This window comes from Haliaeetus albicilla, chromosome 19 (genome assembly GCF_947461875.1).
Source record: "Haliaeetus albicilla chromosome 19, bHalAlb1.1, whole genome shotgun sequence".
NCBI lineage: Eukaryota > Metazoa > Chordata > Aves > Accipitriformes > Accipitridae > Haliaeetus > Haliaeetus albicilla.
Window position 1 is genome coordinate 13618212 of NC_091501.1, and position 18008 is coordinate 13636219.

An 18008-nucleotide genomic window follows, 5' to 3' on the forward strand; every position below is an offset into this window, starting at 1 on the left:
AGAGCTAGGAATAGTCAGGTAAGAGAGTGTGTGAACTGAAGGAAGTGAGAGAACTAAACAAACAGGAAGGACCATGTCTGGGGGGGAAAGAGAGAAACCAAATCTGGAGGGGAGGAAAAGCCATACACAGATAGTGGAGAGTGGGAATGGACAGAATATCCTTAAAGGCATAAAGAAAAAAAATAAACCGAAGACCCTGAAAGAGGAAAGTATTAACGAAATGAAGAAAGAAATGACTGGACAAAAAATGATGCAAGGAAAAGAAAAACAGAAACAGGGCTGAAAGGAAAAGTAAACATGGAAAGGGATTTTTAGAAAACTAAAAACTGAATTAAAACCCATAGCTTTTAAGCTAATGAACATCTTTTTGTGCTTCTACATTTTATTGAAGTTCTCTGGCAGACATCCCAGGTCTCCACGTTCAAACACATCAGTATCTCAGCCACAGAGCTTCCCTGTATACTGTCTCATGAGAATATTTGCAAAAAAAGTTGGGGGTAATATATTTCCCTACTTCTGTGAATTAATCTCAGCCCCGTTGCAAAATGCATCAGCATCTTACCCCGGAAATGCTTTCCTTTTTCACCCCAAATTTTTTTCTGGGTGAAGTCTGAACATACTGTATATTCTTCTGGATCTTCTGTATAGCCAGTAGCCCAGATGGAATTAATCTCAGCTGCTCCAACAATCCCAGCAGCCATATGACCAGAAATCCCTGACATCTCTGTAGTGCACGACCAGACACTGCATTGTATGCATGCAGTCAGTCTGAGGCTCTCTAGGAATTGCTGAATCAGGCTCAAGGGGTTTGGAAATACACTAGAAAAGGGAAAAAACCTTAACCCCTCATTAATCACTCCTCTGCTTTCTCTTTGCTGTGATTACTTGTCTGCCAGGAGTTTCACACATTTTGCATAGCATAGATATCACGTGGAGGTTTGACCATATAGTCTTTCATGTTCCCAGGTCTGGGACAAAGAATAAGCCCCTTTTCTAAGCCCCTCCTGCAAAAGTACTAAAAGTACTGTAGGTCAGAGCAGCGTGTTTAGGTGACTTTGATGTGAAGAAATACTTGGGATAATTATTCTGGACGTGGATGATCACGTCATTCCAGTCCTTTATACCTATCAGCAGGTTGGAACAGACAGTCATCAGGTAAACTTGCTCCTGGATGCTGCTTGCCTGACAGAATTTCTATCTGTCCATATGTCACAGAGAAAGAATAGAGAAGAGAGGCTAAGAAAGTAACCGAGCCTCTTGTAGCACAGTCTGTGCCACAGCACTCTCACAGCAGCTCAGCGTTGAGACTTTCTCATAGAACATGGAAGGGCATCCCACTAGCGAAGGGCCAAAGCAGCTACTTTTGTTATTCCGGGCCTTAAATCAAAACTCCTCAGGCATCTGTGCTGCCAGCAAGTTACAAGGCAGTGACACTAAAAGAAGGAGGAACCACATCCTGGTGTTTTAGCGTGCTGGCCAATCAAGTTAAACAGTATACTTGGTGTAACTGTAGAGCCTTGAAAAACAAATCTTCCAGTTAGTACAGAAAAAGAAAATTGCAAAAGAACACTCGGGGATGAGGTTGATTTAGCAACAGTTTCTACAAATGAGGCAAGCAAATAACTGTCTTCTCTGTGATGTGAAAGTACGGGGAATCTTCTTTGATATTTCTAGATTTCACTGAGTTCCTCACCAGTTCCTGAGCGTGCGTGGGAGGGGAAGTCTGGCCATTCCTGACACTTTGAAGGAGAAGAAAGTAGTGCCAGACTAAAGTTTTTCTATTGTGCATATGCTTATATTCTGAGATGGCATAGGCGTAACTCCACCTAAACAATTCATGCAGTGTGAAAAACATTTGGTAGGTGAATGTAACAGAAGAAACTAGACAGATGATGAGAAACATAATTTCGCAGTAAATCCTACCTCATACCTCTAGTTGAATCTGGGTCAGGAAACATCAAAGCCTTCTTTCTGAACACTGGTTGACATCCTGTATGAAGTATCCTTGTCTCTTTCCCATTTCCTGGTGGAAAATATATGTTGCAGAAAGTCATGAGCAGAGTGGATGTCGATTGGTTTCTTTGTTGGTGGCCCCAAAAAAGAGGCCAAGAATGAAATGAGTATACAGAACAAACTTCCCTCTTCATGCAAAAAACTTGTCCTTTCATGATGTGGTGGAATCAATTGGTGAGGGACAAAAAGGCTGTTTTGATCTGCTACTTCCATGTTACATTCATTGTTTAAATGCAGGATGTTCTCCTTCCTGGAGGACAAGGCCAGCAATTTTCTGCACACAAATAGATCCTCTAATTACTACACAGAATGTGTGAAATTTCTAACACTGATCAGCCAGAGCTATGCAGTCCTCCAGCTTTCTGAAGGATCAATGGAGAATTCAGTAGGCAGAAGATACTGTTAAAGAAGCTGTATAAGAGCTTCAATGAAAGAGGACCTTTTCCTTCACAGCAAACGTACCCAGAGAATTTGCATATTGCTGCAACATTGTGACAGATTTATTTTCAGTCTGGCACTTGGGGGTTTTAATGTCATTATAAATGATCAAAAATAATGATATGACTGCACAATGCAACAGTGTGGGAAGTACTTTATTAGCTATTACACTTAATTATTTAATACAGAAAATTATTCACACAGTGTTAAAAGCCCAGTGGGATGGTGAACTGGGGTCTCATTCACAACAGCATCGACAGCAGCATGTAAAGGGAACAGTTCCAGGGAAAAGTGACTTGGTCTCACTCAGAAGAAAAATCCCAACCCTCTATCACTTCATGTGAGGTTGTTTTAAAGGGTCAAAAGTTCTCATAGACGTGAATCTTCTCTTCATGTAAGAATGATACCAGATAATAGACTGTGATGCAGGCCCTGTTAAGAATTGTTCATCATGTTAGGAAATTACACTTCCACTGCCAAATGGTTACCTGATTGAGGTGTAAGAGAGTTGACTTCTCTTCTCTATCATGCATCTGGCTTTTGTAGGACCTTGGAAACTTTAGTTTTCTACATTTCTGCTTCCCCAAGTGTAAAATGAGAGTAACCATCCTCTTTTGGAAAGTTATGATTGATGGATTACATGAAAGGAAGCATTATTTTATTAACTACTCTAATCCATAGAAAATCAAGCTTTTTCTGAAAATGGAGGTAACTTATAAAAAAGAAACTATTCAAAAACCTATTGCTCATACTTGCCAGCCTGTTTCTAGAAGATTGTGCCTTTCTTCCAGTAAGTACCACTACTCACACAGCAACCATGTCAGAGCAGTCCATAGCCTTTTCCCATGGTGCATATGGAGACAGGGAAGCTATTCCAAGCCCAGCCCCGTATTCAGAATGCTTCTTTACCCATTACTTGCCACTGCCTCATCTTCCCACAACAATAAATGGCTCTTCACTCTGAAAGATGTGTCACTTCTGTGCTTACAGGTTGAGTTTTACTTCTTTTGAACCATTCTTCCCTGGGCTGGGATGTCAGTCCAACTTTAGAAGATAGACTATCTTAAACAGCAAAGCTTATCCTTTTGCTCTTTTCATAGGACTGTTTCATGTTGCTGGTTTGGTTTATTGCCTTTAAGAGTTACTTGTTGGCTTTCATCAAGACCAGCTTTTTCTGGACCTTGCAAAGTCTTTGAGCATTTACAGCTTCTTCCTAATGGAATTTGACAGCAAAATTCTCACAGAACGCATTCTGTGATAAATGACCTGTTCAGACATAGCAAGCCATCACATTCACTTTCCAGTCTTTCTGGTAAGACTGGTGTTGATTTTATTTCTCTTTGCTGAGAACAAGTCTGGTTCCTGACTGCAGGGCAGTAATTGTTAAATGATTGCAATGTAATTGTTGTTCATGAGGAAAAGGGCCCAACTCCTCACAGGGTATCATTGTGCCACAACATACCTGTAGGAAAGTCAAGAACATTTAGCTTCTATTTCTAGGTGGACAGCAGAATTTGTAAAAGAGCTTTCTGTTACTCTGCCTCCATTTTCATGCATTTCTACCAAGGGGGCCTTAGGCATTACTGTTCTGAGGCATTACTCACCCTCCCTTCAAAGGCAGCTAAGAGCAATCCAGGCCAAAAATGACACCAGGGTCAGCTAACTGAATCATCCCGTTTCAGCATGTTTTACTGTTATCATTTCCTCAGGTCTTCTCAGCATGGTGTCTTGAAATACAATCTTTGCCACCTCTAAGAGATGCTTCCATAATAAAAGCTTCCATATTGCCTTTGCCATGCTTCTTTCCCAGTCTTTGGAGGACCTGGGACATAACATTGCACTTCAAGCCTTCCACATGGCTGAGTGCTTGTGTACTACTAGCCACTTTACAGTAAATGAAATACAGAGAGATATAAAATAACTGTACCACCACGTAGGTGGCATGGAGGGGCTCATGGGACCATCTTGAAAATACAATTCTGGTGGAATGAACTGCATTGCAACATCTGGAAATGGGAATTCTCAGTTCACAGAACGGGTATGATAAAGACTTTTCTAGGCATGTCCCCCTGATGTTGTCAATTATCAGTAGGTGCAGAGAGCATAAAAAAGGGTCTGTTGTGACACAAGAGATTATATAGTGCCAGCCTCTGTAAACGTTTAAGTTTGTCAAATGGTGGCTTGGGGACCTTGGTTCAGGCAGTGGGGGTTTTTTTTCTTTTTTTTTCTGTGATGAAGATATTTGTCCACTAGAAGCACAGGTGAGACCCGAAGTTTGCTTTAGGACCTACAGGCTCTCAAACAATAATCAGAAGGTGGCCACTTTTGACCAGTAACAAGGTACCCCAGTTTTATACCAGTGACCTAGAAATAAATATGTGGAGTCTTTTTCTGGATCACAGAGCCATTCAAGCCCTCCAACTCCTTTTTTTCTGTCAAGCAGAGTGTCCAGTAAGTCCAGGCAGGCCCTCAGACCCCAAGGGACACGTCTCTGCTTTCACCGACACCCTCATTGTGAGACCGAGCATGAAAGAGTGAGAGAGGATAAAGGAAAACATCAAAGTTATTGAGCGCCTATCTTGGTCTACAACTTGGTCTTGTTTTCTTGTGGAATAAGCAGAGTGGCAGGAGGCTTCTTCAGAACTGACCAGACATTTGGAATAATATGGGGAGCTGGAAAGCTCCTCTCCTCACCCCCTTGTCTGTGGAAAGATTTGACGGAGTACAGGGGGGCCTTGTGCAATTCCCTGCAGCAGTGACTCATTACAGCAACTGGTAGGTGAACTGCAGGGAGTCTGTGTCTCAGAATTAATCCGTCAATGGATGAGAGCTGATAGATAGTATGCAAATAGATGCTGTTTTCCTGCAGCCTGTCAGGAGCTCCAAGCAGCTGCATCCTCCACTTTCTTCCTTCTCTATTAGGTTCTGCTAATTTTGCTGATTGCTGTTATGGCTAAATGGTGTCTTAGCATAACAGAACTTGCATCTGACACAAATCTCCATTTGGTGTCAGGAGCTATTGTAGCTTTGTAAGATTGATCAGGATACATGCAAATCACTCAAATCAGCTGTGAGAAGGTATGCCAAGAGTCATGGTACAGTGTAAAGGTCATTTCATTCGATACTGTTGTCCAATGAAACTGTCCCTTTTGCAAAAATACTTTCAGGGAAAGCCTCTTTTAATGAAGTCTGAGAACTGACTTTCGCAGCTCCAAATAGCCTGCAGCATTTTCAGAAACAAACTCACATACTAAGCAACCATCAACCAGACTAGCAGTTCATCTCATTTTGCAAATCCCCAGCAAAGTCTGCTTTGGTGCCCTTTACAATCAGCAGGAAATTTTTGCTGAGAAATCACACTGAATATCAGGGTATCAGCCCCTTTGTCTCCTTCTGATGTACTCTTTCCAGCTGATTAAGATTGATGCTTCTTTTTTGCCATTTTAACATGCAGATTTATTTCAGATAAGTGATAGCAAGGTTCTCCTGTAGTTTGCTTTCCTTTTAGGCTGTGTAGTTATCTATATGCCCTAGTTTCTCCTCCTCGATGCTTCATTTCTGTATTCATACGTATATACATGCATGCATGCATGCATGTCTTTGCCTTTTTTCCCATGACATTGCAGCATCTTCTTCCACTGGGAACCATCTGACCTACATTCAGATCCCACCCAGTGAATAGCTTTGACCCTTGCTGTGCTCTTCATCTTTAGAGACTTTTCTCTCAGAGGGGTTTGTTGAATTTTGCCAGCCACCTCGTAAGAGATGGAAATGAAAACCTGGGACTAAGCAGATAAATAACTGCACATCAATTAACACACAAGTGACCCTGCAGCTCCCACAGGGCTGGATGCTCAAAATGCCACTGGTACCATGACTCAACAGCACCCTTCCCCCGAGGATTTCTGTGCTTCGGTGTAGACGCATAGCTCCCCGGCCAGCGCACGCTCTTATTATGGGCCCCAGATGACTCAGACCTTGAGATAGACTCCAGTGGGCAATTTTCTCTGCCGTTAATGAGGCTTCTTAGATACTGCATTTAGGATCTCGTCTTCACAAAAAGTAAAAGAAATGGTCTCCAGAGATTTCAATGGCTCCATGAGTACCAAAACAAACCCTAGCTTCTTTGATAGCTAATCTCAGAAACTAGGAAACCTAAAAATGATTGGCATACTCATTCTGAAATGCTGTGATGTCTGCTCCCCTCACACAAATGAGATTCCATTCCAGTCAGCTACTGCATATTTATGCTCAGCCTTTCATTAACTTATTGATCATGTGATGATACGCTATCCTTTGCTACCTTTGGGGAAATAAAAGGGGAAAAAATGTGCTCTAATGGTGGGGCTATTTCATGCTTCCTGAAAATTCAGTCCAATCCTCCTGGTCTCTTTCTGTCCTCTTTTCTCCCCAAAAGCGTCATGGATCTCCAAAGACATCCCACAAGAGAGGGTGACTACCATTCCCCAGTAAGCCCCTGAGGCTGCCATTATGTGGCACGCAATTATACAACTACATCGGGGTCAAGCGTCTCCCTTTAAGGGTAAAATATGGTATTACACTCTAAATTCCTGTACTGCAAAAACAAACAGTGCCATCAATTCATTTCCAGTCAGACCTCCACCCCCTTGGGAAAAGTATACAGAACTTTCTGGTGGGAAAAATAGTTTGGAAATACAACCTTTTTATTAGAGTGAAAGCTCTTCCTTCATTCAGCTTGTCTTTCATTAGCCACCCTGGTACACTCCAGTGAGGAATGTGGCTTGAAGATGCACTTTGAGGTCACAAGAGGCAAGTCCTGAAGGGGTGTACTTCACTCTCAATATGTAGTCATAATTCCTGACAAGATTATGAGGTCTGATCCAAAGCCAAGTAACCACATGGCTGTTTGTAGGTAAATGTCTCTAAGGAGGGTGGCTTTTTAAGGAAGGATTCCATTACCTTGCACACAAATGAAGCATCTATATTCTCTGTTTTCTTTGAGCTCTCTTACTGTGAATAATATCTTCCTATTTTTCACCCTTCTGTTTGAAACACAGAGGGAGCAGATGAGGAGGAAAGGAAGGCTTTGAAATTCACGTGTTTCCTTAAATCAACACTGGCATATTGCATGTGGGGTTGAGTAAAACTGCATTCATATCCACAGCTCCTCTCTATCACTCATCTAAGAGGTACAGGAGGAAGAGAAGAGCTCTCTGAGTCCACCTTACAGCCACACAATAACAGACCATGGTAATGCTCTTTCTGTGATCCCAGAGCAGACCAGCCCATGACTTTCAAGCAAGGAGCTGGCTGATGAGACTCAGTAGAGCATCCCGGGAGAAAGAGCTCACAGTATAAATCTGGAGCAACACCACCAAAGTGAGCAGAGTGACTCCAGATATTCTGTGTGGTCACAAAGGTCCAAAGCAGCTATTTGTGATGGCAATGAAAAAGGGACCTTTTCTTTCCGGGCCTGAATCTCTCCTGAGATGTGCCAACTGTATCAGTACAGTATCATTGCTTCCAGTGAAGTTGCATTACTGCAACTGGGAGCCAAATTTAGTTCACTGGCTTCAGTGGTCATCTGAGGACAGGATGTGATGCTACTTGTCACCTGGGTTTTGTCCCAACAGCAAATGCTGTTTTACCAGCAGCAATGGCTATTGGGCTCTACGTAAGAAGTTGCTCAGTAAAAAGAAATTGTGAATTTGGTTACACCAAAAACATTCTTTGCAGTATGATGCCAATCATAGTAAAAAATAACCACCTAACCATCACCACGGATTTAAAAATAGTCATCATTTTCATGGGCAAAACCTGAACAACATGTTTTGGATCTTCACCTTTGCAACTGCCCAAAAGCAAATTCTGTTTTTTTGGAGTTCTTTGGGTTCCTGCTGAAATCCTTAATAGTTCCTGAACCATGCAATTTGAGAAGGAAATGGAAGATAGCCATGCTATTGGATGTATGTATTCATTTGGCATGTGAGCAGTGCCATTGCCTACAGCAGGACTGTGCACGTGAACAGGGGCAGGAGGATTGGGTCTGTTGTCTTCTACTCTGTTCTCTTTGATCCTGCAAGTGTACTGTCTGCCAAGGTCGCATCAGGCTGCAAAGGCACTTTTTGCAACTCTGTATGATCTGTGTCTGTCCTTTATTTATTCAAAATGCGTTTGCCTCTACAATTTAATCTGCTGTTCTCTCCCTCCCCTTCCTCTTGGTGAAGTCTAATTACAGTTTTATTCCAGGTCCATCTGGTTGCTAACGATGCTGGACATCACCGCTGAATTCATTCTAATATTTGTTGTGTATTTTCTAGGCTGGACGCTGAATAATAATATTCTCTGAATTTGCTTTTGCTCCTGTTTCCTTCCTCCCTGTTGTAGCTAATTGCGTAGTAATGTGTAGCCATGGGATGATTACTCCTCCCAGTGTAGATCCACTAAGAGTTGCCTATTTCAGGCTGCAGAATAAAGGGGGGGTTGTTGGTTTTGAGGAGAAGATTTCAAAGTTCGCTCTACCAGCTCCCTTCACTGGTGTGGAACGAGCTGGGCAGTAGCTTTCTCTGCTTCACCCCTTTTTTTTTTTTTTTTTCCCCCTGCCCCAAGCATAATACAGTTTATAACTGTGAGTCTCAAAGCATCCTAGAGGCAGTGTTTCAACATTTAGAAAGACACTTTTTGCCAGTGCCTGCTCCAAGTGATGGCTGAACCCACAGTAATTTCAGGTTCCCAAGCCTCGCTTGTGCAGTGCCAGTGCTGGGATTTTTTTTTTTTTTTTTTTTTTTTTCCCCGCTTTCTGCAACACTGCCTGGGAACACAGTCTCACACTTTACCCATGACCTGACTCCCTGGCTAAGAATAGCAGTCACAGTGCAACTTGGGTTCAGTCTCACTGGAGACATGCTGCAGCTGGGAAACAGGGAGGTCAGATTAGCCCATACTCACAAAACCAAACACATAAAAGGAGTACAGAGGATTTTGTATGTTCACCTCCTTTTAAGACTACAGAACAAGGGGAAGAGGTTAGCACAGGTGTTCAGTGAGCCAAGATAAATTTTCTTTGCTCATGACATTGACTTATACAGGAAGTTTACATACAGAAGCCCATCTTCTGGGCTGAACAGAACCTTTTCCAAAAGGGTCCTGTATCCTTATGGCCTGTCCAGCCAAAAATCATGCAGGAAGGGGACAGTAAGCAGTGCTGATTAGCATCTCCTGGGCGCTGCTTAGGACAATGAGGTGTTTGAGCTAGCCCCTGAAGTGATTCTGCCCAGCAAAGTGAAGGTATGAGTTTAGCACATGCTAGCGGATCTGCCATAGCTTGTCCTAGACAGCTAATGTGACAGTGATGCTGTGGCACTACCTGTAGCATGAGTGAGCAATAGGTCGCGTTCTGAGCACATGCTAAAGCCAACTTTGCTCTCATTCTTACCCCGTCCTTGTGGGATGCGCCAGCACGTGCTACATTGACACCTTTGTTTTGTGGTGCTTTCAGAGCAACAGAAATACCAGTCCTGCTCTGTACTTTTAAGACAGGAGCTAAAGCATTAGTAATAGAAACTGTTAGGCTAATGACTGTCATAATACTCATTGTGGCTGGGTAAAGATAAAGGTGACAGCCAGTGAGGTTTAAATAGCACATCCCCAGCTTGACTGTGCCCTCTGCTCCATCATGACGTGGCAGCCAGCCGTTCCCAGCGCCAGCACAGAGCGTTACGTCTGGTACATGGACTGGTGGATTGATATTCACACTGGCAGAAGGGGAGCCGTTTTTTGAGAGAACCGTATGATACCATTCCTGTACTCTTCCCCCAGCCAAATCTAAGCCAAATGGGGAAGGGTGCTGTGTTGCTAGGAATCGGAGATGTCTGGAGGAGCTGGTCCCACAAGCCCTACTCCTGTGAGCAGACATGCTCAAAGCGATCTGTGTTGCTACCTTTCACCCCCGTCCCAGAGTCGGAGGGGAGGGGTGGCTGCACTGGGATCGCATTTGCTGGATAGGGGTTGCTCACACAAGTCAGGAATCCCAGGACTGGGCTACAGCTTGAGGCAAAACAAGTAGCCTAAGAGGAAAACCCCTTGAGGTATCAGGGCAGTAATTCTAATGGTAATTTTGAACTGTTTTTGTCTGTCTAACATTCCTTTTTAATCCCCATCCTGCCTGCCCCTTCCTTATGTAGGGTTACTTTAGTGATCCTTGGAATGTTTTTGACTTCCTCATCGTAATTGGCAGCATTATAGACGTCATTCTCAGTGAAACTAATGTGAGTATTACTCTACCCTCCCCAGGATACCACCACCTCCTCCTCCTCTGCTGTTCCTTCTCTCTTTCTCTCTTTCTTTCTCTCTCTTTTTTTTTTCTGGTTTTTTTCCCTCTAGTCATGCTTTTATTGAACTTGCCGTCGTCCTTCTCCTTCTCCCAGGGAAAAAAAAAGGAGGGGGGGAAATGCCTCCTTCTTTTTCACTTGTCATAGCTCGCCCCAAGGCTGTGACTGGTGAAAGCGCACAGAGTTTGGGGTGTGTGTGCTTTTTTTCCCTCCAAAAGGTAGACATGCTTGAGTGTAACTTTCTGACTAACCAGGCTTTTGTTGATACCCTCCATCATGTGAAACGTTACAGAGGTTTGAACAACCAATACTGTAGAGTGGTAAGAGACTATTTAATATGCCCACGTAACCTCTTTCTTTTCTTATTTTTTTCCTCTTCTCTCCCTCTTTCATGCCTTTGTTTTGTTTTGTTTTTTATTTTATTTTATTTTACTTTTTACTTTTTTTCCCTCTTTTCTCCCTTTCCCTCTCTCTCTCTCCCTCCTCTCTCTCTCTCATATTCTTTCTTTCTCTTCCTTTCTCTCTCTTTCCTTGGCTTCTCTGCCACATGCAGCACTATTTCTGTGATGCATGGAATACATTTGACGCCTTGATTGTTGTGGGTAGCATTGTTGATATAGCAATCACCGAGGTGAACGTAAGTAGCTGGCGTCTGTCCATGATCGTGCCTGCTCTAACATTCATTTGTCTTTCCCGGGTTCTTTTTTTTTTTCCCCTCCCCCTTCCTACTTTCTTTTGAGTTTGTTTTCAGAGCTTTTTGTTTAGTTTTGAAGCTCTCTTTTTTTTTGTTTTGTTTTGTTTTCTTCTGTTTTAATTTTTGGAACGACTTAAAGGACTTTTTGACCCTTGCATCATTTTCTTCCCCTCATAATCCGCCTGGCATGAATTAAACTGTATAGCAGGAAAAGTGATGGGAAACGTGGAGTGTAAGTGAAAAAGCTATTTGTGCCATGGGAAGCTGCTAGAATAGTCCCAGGCCAACACTTTGGTCTACACACTGTTATGCTTTGCTTCCCATGGCAGTTCAATACTCTCCACCCCACAGAGATCTAAAGGTCAGTTCTTTCGAGGTGGAACTGCGGGAACCAAACCAGGAATCCTCCCTGTGCCTCCTCACGAAGGCTGCCTCCGAAAGAAATAAAGACCAAATCATCTCTATTTAGATGAACGTTCTCCCAATGTTTGGTTTCTAATTTGAAAAAAGGTAGAAAAAATAAAAACAAAACAGAAAGCCCGAAGAAAAACAAAGCGCCAGAGGTTCAACCCAGGGTTTTGGGTTTGCAGCCCGGTTTGCTCCATCTCACAAATTCCACCAGCACAATTGACACTGATTGGCCCCACTGGTGCCCATCTCAGCAGACAGTTGAAGGACTGAATGAGCCATGGAGACTGAAATGAGCAGCTGGTGTTCAAGGAATAAATCACATCAGGCAAACTTTCTCTGTCTTTCTTTGGAGGTGGATGGATATAGAATTACAGGTTAAACAGACAAAGGACAGGCAGGAAACACACAGATTCTCAAAAGAAAGACTACAAAGGACCCACTGGGTTTATGAGCACAGACAGAAATTGCACTGCAGAATCCAGCTTAGCAAGGCCAGGAAAATAGAAAGATTGAAATAAAATTGCTGTAAATATGTTAATGAAGAGCAAATCAATCATGAATTTGCAAAATGATGTGGCTGTTGAATAAACATTCCAGCTTGGAATTGTTGTGTACTGTAGAGGCAATCCATCGCAAGCAGAAAAGTGACAACATAGTTTTCACTCAGTGCTGTGTTTAGGGAAAAATGTAGGTGACATTTTGAAAAAAAATCAAAATGCCGTACTTGAAACTTTCCAAACAAAATGTTTTCATATCTTGGTTCTAGTTTAATTTCTGTTCAACATGATTTTTTTTTTTTTCAATTCTGAAACAGGGACATTTATCCAAGTTGTAATATTTTGATTTTTAATAAATGAAATATTTCATTTGACACTAGTCTATTTTCCCTGCCTTTTGAGAGAATGGAAAATAGTTTCTAACTGGAAATGAACTTTTATTTTACATCTCTTAGATGTCCTACTTTCTGGACACAAAAAATTGTTTACAACATCTCCTCCAGAATGTTGTAAACAATTTTGGTTACCCTTTTACTAGAGAGACATTAGAAATGTGCTGACTTTTTAGAGGGAAGTTACAATGATCATCAGGCTGAAATTGTTAATTCTAAAGAATGAAATTAAAACCTTTTTTTATGCCACACTTGTCACAAGAAAACTAAATGGAGAACCTGGCAATAGCCTTCAGATTATGAGAAAGTTCGATTCTCATCCATAGAGGCAGAACTGTACACAGTAATTGAGGAAATAAGTACAGTTAACTGGAGATGAATTATGATAAACATCAACAAGACTTTCCTGACCGATGTATTTGAATCCGTACAAAAGTCTTCCAAGCAGAAAGGAAGGAAATCCTTGTGTTTTGATAAATGAATGGAGGTCTATCATAGTCAGAAACCCTGTACTGGAGGGAAAATCTAATGCATCCTTTTGAAGAAATTCACAGTAATTTCCTATAAATTAAAGAACTTTTTACATCATGGGTTAAGGCACTTAGATACACATCTCATTAAACTTCAGTCATCTGAGAGGAAGACAGATAGTCACCCAGGCCTCCTCTTACTGTTAGTAGAGAGAAATGCACACCTCCCCAGGCCAACCTGTGCCTCCCTGTACATGTCTGTGACAGGGGAAATGAATTGCTCTTTGGAGGTACCCATCCAGTGACTGGTGAGTGTCTAGGTTTGTTAGGTTGTCTAGACACCCAGCTCTCAGATGCTAAATTTAAGCAGGATAAATGGCATTCACTCTCAGCATGTTGTCAAGAAGGTCATGCTGCTGCAAATTGTGCTATGTTCTGATCTTCAGTCTCCAGGGCTAGCCATACTGGTGTGCTTAATTACCACTGACAAGGCTCCTCTCTTTTCCATTCCCTGTCTAAATTCAAGTTCATGTCAGCCAAGGCCCAGAATCCAGTTTTTGGTTATAGAAGTCTCTGAAAAATGAGGTTGTGCCTCTGTCCAAACAACCATCACCTGTCTTAGTTGAGGAGGCAGCAGGAGTGGCCCTGACTCTTTTAGTAAGGGTTATGACGAGCATTGCGTAATGGTCCCTCTGTTTCCTCTAAAGAATCCTTTCCTTCTATACAGTTTTTACAGATTTCTGCACACGTCTTTTTGTTACCTGGCATGTTTAAATCTTCTCTTTTTATCTAGGCAAGTCCTTTGCTACTAGTTTCTAATGTTTGTTACTAAAAACTTGCACAATCTTTTGATGCACTGATAAATAAGCAGCAGCTATGGATGGAGTTTGTTCTGAAATGTTCTGAAATCCCTTTGCACTTATAACCCTTATTGAATAAGAGAATGTTTTGTATGTTGGTTTGTCCTGTCAGATTCCCTTCCTGCTAGCAGCACTTGATATGTTACATCTGTAGCAAATGGGCTTTGGAAGTAGCAGCCCATCTTGGATGGAGAGTTGTCATCTTCCCAAGCAGTGTGAGGCAGTTTATCAGATAACACTTCTCCCCTTCTCCTCAGGAGCTTGTTGCTTTCTTGCTGTTTGTGGGTTTGAGCAAACCCTGCCTTGTGTTTCTGTACACTGTCTTGTCTTGTTCCAAGAGACCTGGAGTCTGAAAAAGAAAGAAAAAATAAACCCTAAAATGCCAATAAACTCCACTAACTGGAGATGTTTAGACTGGTCAGGTGCAGGTAAGATGTTTCTGCCCAGCTCCTTAGAAGCTGAAGAAAGTTTGTGGTAGGGTCTTGGAAGGTGCTGCTCTTGGAGCTAAAGGACAGTTTTCATTGTGGTCAGTTAGGGAAGGTGGAGACACCTGGCACAGGTTAGTTTGACATGTGGACATAGACACGTAAGCCTGAAATCTCTGTGAGGTTCACCAGACGTTTGCATTCAGGGGAAGCAGACCCAGCAGGGGCTGAGCTGCAAGAGCTGTAGTTGTGGTGGGAACCCTGACTGACAGGCTCCACAGCGTGCGTGTAGGTATGTGCTTGCATCTATTTGTGCAGATCCCCGTGCTCTGTTTTTTCCTTTTGACAATTATTTTTGTTTCTTGAAAAGGAATTCCCCAGACCAAAACCTTCGTTAAGATATATGTGAGTGTGCATGGGTGGGTCTTTGTGTGTGCACTCCATTGGTTGTAGTATATGTTCCTGAATGTGTTTGGATGCCTGTGTATGGGCTACAAATCCATGGGAGAGTGTACAGACATGAATCCATGGGGGGGGGAAGAGAGTGTGTATGCAAGCATACGTATTTCATATGTATTTGCGTTCCGAATGGTTGTTGATGGAGACACACGGGTTGTTGTGTATGTAACTGAGTCCATTAACATGTTTTCTGAGCCAATGTGGCTATCTCACTGTGCAAGTTTGATCTGCTTATGGGTGGGTGTTTATATCTGAGAGTTTCCTGTATGCAGGCATGTTCATCTGCATGCCTGTGGGTGAGTGTACAGTTGCATGTCAAGCTCAGCATATTTTTGTTAGCATGGCTGTGCGTTCAAAAATAGTAGAAGGCATGTACTCATGAGGTAGGCCCCCAGGTTGCCTTCAGCATTTCCAACTCCTTTAGGAAGTCTCTACTTAAAATACCTCCACAGTGAGGAGTTATATCAAGTGATAAGTCCAGTTGCATCACGTTAGGCCCACTTGCTTGCTGCAACTTGGGAACATCTCCCAAGTCCCCCCAACAAGCTCCACAGACACATGGAGATGCATCTCATACAACTGAGTAAGTGCAAAAGGCACCGGGCGGGTTAAAATCTGGTGGGTTTGAAAACTTCAGTGTGGCACAGTTTCTGCCAAACTCACTTTTAAATTGCCTGACTTTCAAGCTGCATTTTCAGAGCTTTTGCTTCTCAGTAAGTGTTACACACTTAACTTCCTGGCCACAAAATAAAGATTTTTTTTCAAAATTTTCTGGAAATATTCAATGATTCTATTTTGGGCCACTCTTAAGCCACTTCTTAAGTAACTACAGAGGGAGGGGAGGACTTTTTAATCTGCTATTAGAAAAAGAATTTCCAAGGCAGAGACCACATCTACCGTGTGTCAACTCTCTTTAAGTGCTAAGACCAAGAACGACTTTCGGGCAATAAAATGAAAGATGATGTAATATATGGGGCCTGGGAGGTTGGGCCTGTGGGTTGTATTCCTTGGACTTTGACTAGATACCTACACCTCAGTCTCCCCATCAGTAAATTAGAGATTGTTATTATTCCCTAAGATAAGAAAGCATTGTCATTAGTGTTTACAAAACACTTTAAGGTCCTTAGAAGAAAACATTAGGGTGGTAAAAATTATTACTACCTATTATAATAATAATAGGAAATAAAGTATTATAGGAGTTGAATAAAAGCCAGCAAATTTGGAATATATCATCCCAGAAGTAGCCCCACACACAGGCTTGCATTCCCTTCCTTTCCACATCAGCAGACACAGCCTGGAGTTGAGTGCTGTGAAGCTGACTTACAGCCTGCTGTCCCCTCCTCCAGGCAAAGAAAGTTGCTCATTACTCTTTGTTGTGCTGTATCAAAGGGGGAAATCAAGTTCGATTTGTGCTCTGTGCTACAGTGCCCAAAGCGATGAAAGAAAAGAGTCAGACCCTGGGAAAAGCTGCTAATGTACTCTCCTTCCTCTCAGTCAGAGAGAAGAGCCGACACCTCTCTGGTCCATCGGATCCTTTTTCCTTCACCCTTTCCCCTGACAGTGTCAGATCAAAGATTCGCTGTGGCTGAGTCTTTATTTGCCACCAAAGCGATGCTCATAGCAGTGCTCACTGAGCTGGATGCATCCCTGTAGCCAGCCGAGAGGTTGACCCATCCAGCTGCAGTGGGCAGTTCATGGTGTGCAGTTGTGTGAGAGTTACGGAGGCATGTTCAGGTGGGAGCATGTGTGTCTCCAGACCACCGGTGTAGGTACCAGTGACAGTGGGGATGTCGTGTGTTTGATTGTGTCTGTCTGTCTTGAAAGGATGTCAGGAAGGGAAGGTTCATGCCTACCTGTGAGCCTGTCACCGAGGGCTTCTGCCAGTGCCTCTGAGTGTGTCTGCATGTGCGGGTACCTCTGTGTTCGTCAACTGTGTCTGGGAGTGCATGAGGATGACTGAGCAAAACCATCTGGACTGGTATCCATCCCACCTGTTCCACTCAGTGACTGTACTTGCATGTCTGAGCGTGTCTGTGAACACTGCAGGAGGTACAGAGGAGGAGGAGGTACCTGTGACAGGTATGCAATGCAATACAGCAGATGTGACGAGCCAGGGGGTGTGCATGGGTACGAGATGGGAACTATCAGGGATAGGGAGTCGGGGACTTGCAGGCTTTTGTGAAATAATGGAGTATTTCCCTGCGTAAGTTGCCCTCCTGCTGTAAACAGTACACATTTTCCTATGAGTAAGCATTGCAGCTGGTTTGAGGGTTGATGGAAATGGTGGGGGTTTTAATAGGAGAGGTCACAGGAGGAGAAAAAAAGGAAAGTAACAATGTTGTGTGTGATCTAATCCATGCTGGCATCTGGGAGACATAGGACCTGGGCGCTTCAGAAAGTAGCACGCCCACAAAGAAGGTTAGAGAAACCCCAAACCCATCTTGCTGTATTACTTCCCCTAGAAATTGTTGGTCTGATCTGTTGTGCCCAGGCCTGCTGGGTAGTGGTTTGATGTTTGTCTAGCAGATATTTAGGAGAGCTGAGTACTTTATATCTTGCACTTCTGAAAAGGTTTCCAAATTCTGGTAGGAGGTCAGCAGAGGGTTGCAGCTTGGTTGATTCCTGAGTACTGATGCAGTAAGGCCAGAGAGGTACCAAAGTGTTCAGCTCCCAGGAATACTTGGAGACCTGTGCAGTGATTTCTCCTTTAGTCGTCTTTATTTCTGACGTAAAGCAGCTCAGGCTTAAACCAGGCGCATGGGCCCTTTCCTTACAGTCATCTTGCTTTTGGTATCAAGAGGCTTCATATGATTTGTCATGGGCTCTTGCTCCCATTCTTTGGAATATCTGACAGCCTATACTCAAGTCTCCCCCTCACCTTCTCCTGCACTTCTCCCTTTTCACCCACCCCTTGCCTTTCTTCCTTTTCTCCCTTGCTTTCCTTTCCCTCGTCTCCAGCCACACTAAACCTCACAAGTTCATTTTCACCCTCAATCAATGTGTCTGAAGGCAGAGAACCAGTGGCTTAAGTACTGTG

At 43.0% G+C, this 18008-nt stretch overlaps 1 protein-coding gene across 7 annotated transcripts in view; it reads left to right on the top strand.

Moving 5' to 3' along the window:
* CACNA1C (calcium voltage-gated channel subunit alpha1 C) overlaps window positions 1–18008 on the top strand; it is a 490677-nt gene that overhangs the window by 420219 nt on the left and 52450 nt on the right. For 5 of the 7 annotated variants that reach the window (XM_069807710.1, XM_069807711.1, XM_069807713.1 and 2 more), the window contains one exon: window positions 10617–10700. In XM_069807710.1, coding sequence (XP_069663811.1) covers window positions 10617–10700 — 84 coding nt within the window. Of the gene's footprint in view, window positions 1–10616; window positions 10701–11316; window positions 11401–18008 lie in introns of all 7 variants that reach the window. The other 2 variants (XM_069807716.1, XM_069807714.1) reach the window with 2 other exon arrangements.